The sequence below is a fragment of the Amblyomma americanum genome, chromosome 3, assembly GCF_052857255.1.
Source record: "Amblyomma americanum isolate KBUSLIRL-KWMA chromosome 3, ASM5285725v1, whole genome shotgun sequence".
Taxonomy (NCBI): domain Eukaryota; kingdom Metazoa; phylum Arthropoda; class Arachnida; order Ixodida; family Ixodidae; genus Amblyomma; species Amblyomma americanum.
The window spans coordinates 149,863,787-149,874,914 of NC_135499.1; the positions used below are offsets into that span (position 1 = coordinate 149,863,787).

The 11,128-nt window shown below is 46.9% G+C and overlaps 1 protein-coding gene across 4 annotated transcripts in view; it reads left to right on the forward strand.

Moving 5' to 3' along the window:
* LOC144125151 (excitatory amino acid transporter 2-like) overlaps positions 1 to 11,128 on the forward strand; it is an 86,718-nt gene that overhangs the window by 58,351 nt on the left and 17,239 nt on the right. Inside the window, exon 1 of one of the 4 annotated variants that reach the window (XM_077658275.1) lies at positions 1,592 to 2,139. The exons of the other annotated variants lie outside the window; for them this stretch is intronic. Within the exon in view, the coding sequence (XP_077514401.1) occupies positions 2,071 to 2,139 (69 nt within the window). The 5' untranslated portion in view covers positions 1,592 to 2,070. Of the gene's footprint in view, positions 1 to 1,591; positions 2,140 to 11,128 lie in introns of those variants that run through there. 4 annotated transcript variants of the gene reach the window in all.

Below are 11,128 nucleotides of genomic sequence, written 5' to 3' on the forward strand. Positions count from 1 at the left end.
CTTTTTTTCAAATAAGTGACCATCAGGATAAAAAAAAATTGTATTCTTTTTGGCGGCCTCATGCGAAAGTTATAGCCTTCATATTAATGCTGTCTATACCTTTAAATTTCAGTTTTTCACAGGACCGCTAGAGGTTACCAAGGCTAACGCCAAAGGTTTAAAGGCATAGAGTGAACTATACGCCTAATCACACTACACATATTCAATACATAAATGCTTGTTCTTTCTCTGCACTCTTTCAATTTTCTTTCTGGGGTTTGGGCGCAGCTGTTGTCTGTGTGGCTGACCTCGTTTCTGTTCTGTGAAACGTGGAACGTCGGGCTAGGTGAGAGTAATGTCATTGGCTAATACTGAAAATATGTGCCGACCAAGACAGTGACGAACTTCCTTCAACTCAAATGTCGTCTGCCTTTCTGATCACAAATGGAAATTCTTCCATGGATGAGAACTTTACTTCACTTGAGTGCTACCGGAAATACCGTCGCGTCCACGTGCCGCCGAGGTTATCGGGTCCTGTGGGCCAGGCCCAAGAACAGAGTGTCAACCCAAGGTGATTGACATCGCGACTTATCTGCTCCGATGGAGGCAAAGCATGTTTTCATCTAGACGGCACGCGCGCTGTCGCTATCTCTTCTGACGTTCATTTTTAAAGATTACGTTTGTTTGCTCAGCATATATAGCTGCAACTGTAGAGGGCGTCAGTATCGAAACCTTTTACACGCAGTATCTAACAATGTCGTAGTCTATAGTACTCTTCGGTCAGTGCTGATGCGTACGGATTTTATCTTCAAAAGCCCATTCCTTATGGTTTGTACGTGCCTTGGCAGCCGTTATAAAAACAATGGGGATATTTTTTACGGCTGGACTATTCGATGATTCAAGTCGTGGGTCTGCTGTAGTACTGTACACACGCTCAAGTTAAATACTGACGTGAGCGCACAGATAAGCTTTTCATTGGCCACTCTGAAACATAAATGCATATGAAAGAACATTCCATTAGAATCATTTCATATACGGCTGATTAACACCTCCTTTATGTGACGTAGACGCCTGCCGAGCCACCGAGGTGCTTGCTCGTAGCCACGCTGTTTGGCAAGCTGTCTTCGCGCGGCAGTCTTTTTATGCACAAAAGTCTTTATTTTTTGAAACATCGTCCTCATCATCATCAGCCTGACCACGCGCACTGCAGGGCAAAGGCCTCTTTCACGTATCTCTAATTAACCCTGTCCTTTGCCAGCTGCGGCCATCGAATGCCCGCAAACTTCTTGATCTCATCCGCCCACCTAACTTTTGTGTCATCAACTGCTTCGCTTGCCTTTTCTTGGAATCCAGTCCGTTACCCTTAAGGACCATCTATTATCTTGCCTTCGCATTACACACCCTGCCCAAGCCCATTTCTTCCTTTGATTTCGAAGCAATGAAATACAAGTCATACCCAACGCACTGCTGTAAAAAATCTTGAGCAGCCAAGCACACATGCGCGCAACCAAGCGCGAAGCGCATAGCTGCCGATGCCAGCGCAGGTGCCACACCAAAGGAACAAACGCGTGGCCACCGGTCGCAAGTTGAACCAGCAATCCAAGGAATTCTCGGACCGGCATTCGGAACAGGGAAACACTTTCTAGGGGAATCAGCGGCTTTGGCTCCGCGTCCCAGTTCGCTTTAAAGTTTCCCGCATGGGCACGGTATCCATGTAGGAACAAGTTACACACGCATCCAGAGAAGCCAAGTCTTTATGCAACGGTGCGACCTCTGAGTGCCACGAAGAGAGGGGACTCAGCGAGAGAGGGAGGAAGGCCTCGCGGTGTTGACGACTTCGGGAACCAGTTGGGCGCGCGTCGTCGTCGTCTTCGCCGAGAATCGAGGCCGGCGGGCAGGACGAAAGTTCCGCGGCTTTGCCGTTGGTGCGGACGGGGAGCGCGAGCGCCTCGATCGCCCGGATTATGCGACAGGTATCGCCTCCTGTGCACGCTCTATTTCGCCAGCGGCAGTCTTCTACGTGCTTCTGTGACATCCCCCGTTACACTGTCGGACTGAAGGCACTGACGGGAACGCCTCGACGGTTCACCCATGGCCTCAGAAGAGCCCGCCGCCATTTATAGTGGCCCACCGCCCTATTCGTTGAACGATCTTCATACCGTAAGACAACTTTGTGCACTCGTGAAATCTAAGTCGCATTCTTGCTTTTTTTTTTCATTTTTGTGTTTTCTGAATTCGAGCCTTTCGTGTTTTTTTCTGGAAGCGAGACCAACGGGCAGGCGTGCGTTGATTTCCGTGTTATCGCTCCTTTTGCGGACTGCACTCTCGGGTTGTTTCGTTCTGGTTGGGTTTTTCTGTCGTTACATTCCCTGGGGCTTCGAGTTGACGTAAGTGCTTCTTGGAAAACGTCAATGCACATTTAACGAGCAGTGCTCGCTATAAACGCTAAGCCGTCCTGTGCTGTGCAAATTTTTTCCCCCTTTAGACCTTAAGAATGCAGCGCATGCATCGGTCCGCCCGTTCTATCACGCGACGCATTAGTGATATCTACGATAGCCCATGAAATAATTTCTTTTTTTTTCAGGAGCATGCGCTGAGCGGCAGAGGCAGTGCCTTCGTTCGCACGCCAGAGACGTTCTGGAGATCGTATCGACGGCCTCACTGAGGTTATTCTAGCCATGCGAAAGAAGAATAACTTTGCGTCTTGGAATTTTCACATCAGTGACGTAAATATTGTTTACATTTCCGGTGCCTTTCTTGTAGACAAACCATAGTTGTTTCAAGTATGTTTCATGTCTTTCATGACCGCCCGTCTATGTCTGGTATACGACTGTAGCAGACAGGTCAAATAGGTTGGTAGATTCTGTGGAAGCGTCAAGGCACGTGGAAGCGCGCTGTGCATTGTGAGCTTCGAAACAACCGTCTTACGCCAAACAATGTGAGTTATAATCGGCGAAGTATCAAACGTTTCGGTGCCAGTGGTTCAAACACTGAACTCATTAATGAGTTACTGCAAATTCTTGCCATAGATAAACACTCCTTTATTTATTTCTTGAGTGGCAACAATATTTGAACTTGTATGTGTTTTGAGCCAAGTTCGCGCGCCTCGAACCGGGTGATGAAGTCGAGAGTGTGACGGAATCCCCGCTTGTTGGCCATGGGACTTGCCACGTTCGCAACTCATACGACTTTGTTGAGAAGACCCGCAACACCCTGATCGAAGACAGTGAATTGATGGTGTCTTTCGACGTGAAGTCCCTGTTCACGAGTGTACCGACTGACCTTGCTGTCGACGTATGCACCGCTGCGCTCGATAGCGATGCCTCTCTACCGGAAAGATCGCCAATAGAAGCACGGGACCTGCGCCGGCTGCTTGCTTTCTGCCTGAGCAATACCTACTTTGTTTTTAGGGGAAACTACTACAAGCAAGTCCATGGGACCCCCATGGGTGCTTCTGTTTCGGTGACGGCCGCTAACCTCACCATGGAGTCATTGGAGCGACGCGCGTTAACCTCCTTTCACCCTGCCCCCAAGGTCTTCTTCCGTTACATCGACGACTGCTTTTGCATTCTGCACAGGGACGCGGTGAGCCAGTTTCTGACACACCTGAACAGCCAGGAAGACGCCATTCAGTTTACGTTGGAAGAAGAGGTGGACGGCAGTCTGCCTTTTCTGGACGTCCTCGTCTCAAGGAAAGGCCAGAAGTTGTCGTTTAGCGTGTATAGAAAGGCTACACATACAGGCCGCTACCTACATTTCAGTTCCGTCCATCCTGCCGCCCAAAAAAGAGCCGTTGTGAGCAGTTTAATGCAGCGGGCCAAGAAGATATGCACAAACACCACTGACGCCGCTGCGGACGCGTCAAGGGTACGAAAAGATCTCACTAGCTGTGGTTACCCAAGCCATTTCATCAGGTCCACAGAACGACGGCTGTCACGGCCTCGTCATCCGGACGCCCCTCTTCCGCCCAAAAAACGTGCGGCTATTCCTTATGTGCCGAAAACAAGTGAGTGCCTCGCCCGTGTATTACGAGAGTATGACGTGCAAGTTGCCCATGTCCCTGTCAAGAAAATGCGACAACAACTGATGAACGTCAAAGATCAGTTGCCAAAAGAGAAGTTCCCAGGAGTTGTCTACGCCATCCCTTGTGCAGATTGCAACGGTGTTTACATCGGCGAAACCGGAAGTTACAAGAAGCGCCTACAGCAACATGCTCGTGATGTGCAGAAAGAAGATACCCGCAATAACGCCTTGGCAGAGCACGCGGTGACGGCAAATCACAGAATAGATTGGGAAAAAGCAAGAATCATCGAAAAAGAGAAACTGACAACATCACGGCTTCATCTCGAGTCCCTGGTGATACAGACAACGGCTCACTCGCTTAATCGTAACGAGGGCAATCTTAACCCGATTTACGCGCGATCTTTACGGCGATTACTATAGCTTTTAAAAAGACGAACCCTCTTGGTGTGTTTCCATTGTGAACAAGGCCCCCGTTCTGGGCGCCGAAACGTCAATACAATTTTTTCGTTTTACTGGTCGGCGTCTCTTTGTTTTGAAACTCGAACCGGGTTATTGCAATAGTATCATACCTTTGTTTCCTATACTGCGCTTAAAACGAAGGACGAACAATGCAGATTTTGCACCCTGCCCAATCAGCTGGCTTTGCGTGATGACTAACGCAACTATAATAAGCTGTTACTGGAGTCTGGTAAAGGCGGTTAAAAGACTCAGCAATCTCTCTGTTCCTCTCTCTTTCTTTCATTTTTTCCCTCCTTCTTTCTTTCCTTCTTCCTTTCCTTCTTTCAGTCTTTCTTTCCTTCTTTTCTGTCCTTCTTTCTTTCTTTCCTTCTTTATTTCCTTCTTCCTTTTCTTCTTTCCTCTTTCCTTCTTCCCTTTCTTCTTTCAGTCTTTCCTTCTGTCTTTCTTTCTTCCTTTTTTCTTTCTACCTTTCTTTCCTTCTTTCTTTCTTTCTGTCTTTCTTTCCTTCTTCCTTTTCTTTCTGCCTTTCCTTCTTTCTTTCCTTCTTTCCACCTTTCTTTATTTCCTTATTTCTTTCCCTCTGCCTTTCTTTCTTCTCTTTTTTTCTTTTCTTTCTACTTTTCCTTCTTCCTTTTCTTCTTTCTACCTTTCAGTCTTTCATTCTTCCTTTTCTTCTTTCCTTCATTCCTTTTATTCCTTCCTTCCTTTCTTCATATTTTCATTTCGTTCCCTTCTTTCTTCCTGTTCTTCTTTCTTTATTTCTTTCTTGATTCCCTTCTTACTTACTTCTTCATTCCCTTCTTACGTACTTCTTCATTCCCTTCTTTCTTTCTTTCTTTCTTTCTTTCTTTCTTCCTTTCTTTCTTTCTTCCTTCCTTTATTCCCTTATTTCTTCCTTTCTTTGTTTTCTTTCTTTCTCACCCCGGTATAACCAGCATAAAGTTCCGAAACATCAATGCACGCTTCCTTTATCGATATTTAAACATGTAGTGAAGTCTTAACATGCCGTCGAGGCTATTTCAAGATCATTTATGGCATCCTGGATTTTATGATGTGTTAACACATACGTATTAAATCCACCTTGCTCACAAGAGTCGATTCAGTTGTCATAACACCAGGAAACCGCTTCCCGTCTTACTGCAACTCTTCTTGTCAGCAAATTTTCACCGGAGAAACTACCCACCGGAAATACGTGCTCAACGGCAGCTCCTGAAGAAATTTGCCATTGCCCGAAAGCTTTTATTTCTTGTTTCCGTCGCAGCGGCCATATATAAAAAAAAAACAGGCATCAAGCAAAGCAAATAAGCACCATGAGCGCACGAGCTGACCCATGTTTTGTTCACTCTAAAGAGATTAATACATAAGCAAACAAACGCACTTGCAATAATGCTTGTATGGAATGTCACCAGTTAATTATGAGTCGACGATCTTCCTCACTTCGTTTGATAATTGAAAAAAATAATAAGAACACAGGAACAGTAATACATTTATCAGCTGTCGGTAATCGGGTCGTTTCTTTTAACAATTATAGAACTTCACGGGTAAATTTTGTCCTATAATGAGCTACCAAAGAAGGGCGCTCCACAATGAATTTTGATTAGGTCCTCTTTTTCATTTCTATAAAGCGAACGAAGCACGGCTTTCCTCTTTAATTCTTACCGTATCCAAAGGTAGCCGAACACAAGAACAGCGGCGGCACACACCAAGCACGGCGTGCTACAACAGAGGGGCTGCTTACATTAGCGATGTTGTCGCCTCTACACCATGCATATGTGTATGCTCGCCGCATAGCTGCCGCTGTCTCTCGGTCGCATCCGTAATGGCTAGCCTCTCAGAAGCCGGCCGTCGTCCCTGACCGAACAGGCTGCAGTCACGTGTGGAAAGAAGCCTCCCTACAACTGCGACGCGGCTCGCTCTAAAACCACCCTCGGCACTGGCGGGCATCAGCTGGCAACACGCACGAGGACCGTCTTCGATGCTTTCCAAAGCCCCCTGATACGGCTGCCAAGCTCAAGGTTGACTTGCGTATTCGCATACTTGTGTTTCAGATGGTCTCGGCGCTAGCTGTTTTGTCCCTTCTCTTCCCTTTGTTTTTTTCCCCTTTCGAGCACAATAATCCGGCGGCTTTATTGTGCAATCTCGACATTACCACGGAGAATTGCGGTTTGTCGTTGATAACACTTGAGCGAGCTTCTATTAGCGGGTCGCTATCAAGTGTTGCCTAAGGTATTCGGAGCTCACATGCAAGCTGCGTTTTGTCTCTACAGTAATAACTAATTTGGGCGATAGTCCTCACCGCTGAAGGCTTGTGAGCGAGTGCATGGAGCGCTTTATTTGTTAACTGAGTTGTATTTTTGTTCAACACATTTTTCTTATGCAAGCAAATGTCCTGCAACCTGCATATATCTACACGCGGCTCCTTTGTTAATCTGTCTGTGGAACTGTGAATGCTCGAAAGTATTTGTACCCTTGGCAACACGTAATCAGTCAGTGGCGTCTAAGCAATGCCTGGCGTTGACTTCCAATGATGTGCAGCTATACTTCCGCACACCGCGGGCATTGTCACCCCCTGACCGGCACTTTGGTTTGCTGGCATCAGCGGCTGATGTGCGACTTAGACATTAAGCAGCGGCAGTTGCGGTAGTTCAAAGATTTCGTGTCGAAGCAAGCGCAACTTTACGTACGCATTTCCACCCTTGCAAAGAGCTTAAACAGGCGCAATTTAAATAAGTGGTGAGCACGTAAGGGCAAAGTTCGCACCGCACTGCCGCAAATTTCAGGATCCTCGTCAAGCGTTCTACAGCCGGAACAAGTTGCGCAAAGCTCCCGCGGGAGCTATGATTCATGAAGTGCTTAAGTATCCCCCTTTGCAAGCTGTGCGAGCAGGATATGCAATTTCTATTTCGACGCTTTTCTCTACGCCCGCCCCGCAGGCCGCAGCGGCCGCCTTTCATCGGCTAGCCTCGGTGTTAGGACGTTAGGCAACGTTGCTTAAACAGAGAGACTTCGTCCTTGTTAACTGACACGTTTAACGACTTCCGGCACACCGCTCTGGGTTACCGAGACGAAGGTGTGTTTATTTACGCTACTTGCGAGGCGCCCCCCCCCCCCCCCCCCCCCGCCTCAGCTTTGCGGAGCTCCACAAAACCCGGAAATCACGATTTCCTACGTGTACTGCTGAAATTGCTGCTGTATTGCTGCACTGTATTGCACAATCCGATGGACAGGTTGCCGCCTGCCACGGTGGGCAGGTTGCGATGACGCCACAGAATTATCTGACCTTTCTCGACCAATCATAATGACCTTCAGGACAGGTCGTGATTACGTCACAAGGTCGCATTATCGCTCTCAACCAATCAGGGAATTTGGTTAGGGAGAAAACGCAAACTGCCTGACGACAACCTAAATGCTTTCGCACTAAAAAATATTTCTAGCGCTGCCTCGCCACCCAGTCGCTAGCGAATGGAGGCTGAATATCCCCTAATTTCTTGGGATACATCAGGCATGTGTTACTGCGCCGAAATTAATTTTCTTACATCCGCGTCCCATAAGTATTTGCTGTCGATATTATATGTGAAATACCTTCCATCAATTGGCTCGTTGGAATACTCCCAAATAAAGCCCGTGACCCCGACTTTCACATCCAGTGCACACGTCCACAGCCACCAGTTAATAAAAGAGCTATCGGCTTCGGTCCCTGAGCTCCTGAGCTCCTGTCTCTGAGGATTTTCTTCCCAATAGTACGTTAATCGTATCAAATGAAGAACCGGGACAGAGAGGGAGGGGTTATTCGTACCGCAACTCTGCGTTCGGCGTTTTCGCCTTTCACATTTCAGAGCAAAAGGACAAACTGTCAACCCGAGCCAAGAGTCATCTGGGTCAGCTTTAATTCCACAAGTGCTCTAGTAAAAAAAAAAAAAAGAGGTAGACATAGACTGTTCGTAAAACTGGCGCCAACGGGATGGATATAAATACATGCCCTTGCTGTTTCACGATGAACTCGGCATATGTAAAAGCGCGTGCATGGAGCCAGTGCGCAGGCGGTCTACCACATCCAACTGTAACAAAAAAACAAAACAATCATTATTCCTGTCGTGGTGAAGCGTTCGCAAATTTCTTCTTACCTAAGACGAATCAAGAATAGAACCGGCTAGTGGTTTGCATTGTGGAACGCCACACAACTGATTCATTCCTGACAACTTCTTCGGCTGTATTGTAAATGCTTAAACATTTTGTTATATTGGCTCTTTGATTTAGCAAGTTACCTTCTTACTGTAGTTTTTTTGGTTTTATGGGGGTTTAACGTCCCAAAGCGACTCAGACTTTTAGGGACGCCGTAGTGGAGGGCTCCGGAATAATTTCGACCACCTGGGGTTCTTTAACGTGCACTGACATCGCACAGCACACGAGCCTCTAGAATTTCGCCTCCATCGAAATTCGACCGCCGCGGCCGGGATCGAACCCGTGACTTTCGGGCCAGCAGCCGAGCGCCATAACCACTCAGCCACCGCGGCGGCTCTTCTTGCTGTAGTAACTGCTGTTTTACTATTCTTCAGTGAATTTGTTCGGCTCCCTCCTGTCTAGATTTGTGTCAGCAAAACTCGTCGCGTTTTGGTGTTTTTTGTGTGTGCATGTTTTACTTATTTCCGTTCTTCACATCACCCGCTCGTGCTCACAGCCTCGCCTTTAGGCCAGCAGTGCTGTATAAATAAATAAAAATAGACAGAACCCAGGGCTCTAAGAGAGGCTGCATGTAGGCGAGGCGGAGTTGGCGGCCGCCACCGCATGCAGTTGGCAGCGGGTGGCAGACGCGCCAGCCCAGAACACGCGGCTGGTACGGGCACCGACGTGGCCTACGTGGAAACTAACGAAGGGCAAGCATCCAAGATCGCCGCGAAGAGCAATGCGGAAGCGCTGCCTCAGAATGCTAAGGAGTGCGGAAGAAAGCACGCATCGGAAGAGCGTAAAGAAAAAAAGATTGGCAACGGTTTGGCATTGCGAAGCGCGAAAGCACGGTTTCTTACAGGTGGACAACACCGCCGACCCGCCGTGGTGGCTCAGTGGTTAGGACGCTCGGCTACTGATCCGCAGTTCCCGGGCTCGAACCCGACCGTGGCGGCTGCGTTTTTATGGAGGAAAAACGCTAAGGCGCCCGTGTGCTGTGCGATATCAGTGCGCGTTAAAGATCCCCAGGTGGTCGAAATTATTCCGGAGCCCTCCACTACGGCGCCTCTTTACTCTTTTCTTCTTTCACTCCCTCCTTTATCCCTTCCCTTACGGCGCGGTTCAGGTGTCCAACGATATATGAGACAGATACTGCGAAATTTCCTTTCCCCCAAAACCAATTATTATTATTATTATTATTATTATTATTATTATTATTATTATTATTATTATTATTATTATTATTATTATTATTATTATTATTATTATTAAACACCGCCGCGTACCTGAAAGCGCGATTGTGGTGTCCACTGACCCAGGGAGCCAGTTATGCTTGTGTTCAACTTTTTAACCGTCAATGAAAATTTACCCAATGCACGCCGGCGGCTTATGGTTCAGTGCCGCGTTTGTTAAGCAATGTTGTCAACGCCAAAGCGTAACTGCTCCAGTGCCGTGTTTCTGCCGCTGCGTTGTCCACGCCAACGCATGCAGCTCACATCTCTCAGTAACTGCCGCCACATAGATCAAAGCGCGAATATTAGTTTGCTAGTAGTATTAGTTGATGCAGAAGACGATGTGCAATGCACAGAGCGAGAACGTGTCGCAGTTTAAGATGAGGCGTGATAGGCAGCGGCGATAAATCCTAGTGCTCTCGTACTGTGGCCAGCGACGCTGATCTGTTCGTGCAGCCGCGTGCTCCGATCGCAGTCTAGGCAATGATTTATTTATTTATTTATTTATTTATTTATTTATTTATTTATTTATTTATTTATTTATTTATTTATTTATTGTGTGCCCAAGGTCAAGCATCTTACAAATAGGTCATCCGGTTTGACTTCGTAATGTAGCGTTTTCGCGCCAAAATGAAAGGTCGGAGATGAACTGTGACAATACATCGCAATTCCAGCATGGGAAGCTGCGAGACTGAAATACTGAGGGAGGGCTTAATATAGATCACGGGGTGATAGTTCTAGATTATGCACTACAAGCACTGAGGTATGTTGCAAACGAGGATGAGCTTGCGTGGAATTTTTAAAGCCTTTGTACACAGTTTTAGACCCTCTTGTATAGACGCGAGCAAAATGAGAGAGAACTCTTTGTTCGCACCCAAAAGATTTATTTATACTTTTCCCTCGAACTTGAAAACCCCTTAATATAATCATGATTCTAAATACAAGTAGTAACTGTCAAGTGCGTGCTAATTAAGTTTCGGCAAATGTGTGTCCGTACTGAATCTTTCTACGATCCGTTGAATGAAAAGACTTCGTTCTGCTGCTTTCGGGTCCGAAATTTGCCCGTAAATAAGCAAGGAGCGCTGCCGTTCCTCTACCATTCAATTTCCCTATTACTCCGGGTAAGGATACAGTCGCGCGCATTATGAGAGGGAACAAGCTTGTGGTACAAAAATAATTTTCTGGTTATTTCCTCACAGCATTTGAAAAAAAAAACTTTTTTCAATAATATACGCCAAGAGAACAACAACTTAGGAAACAAAGAGTACGAG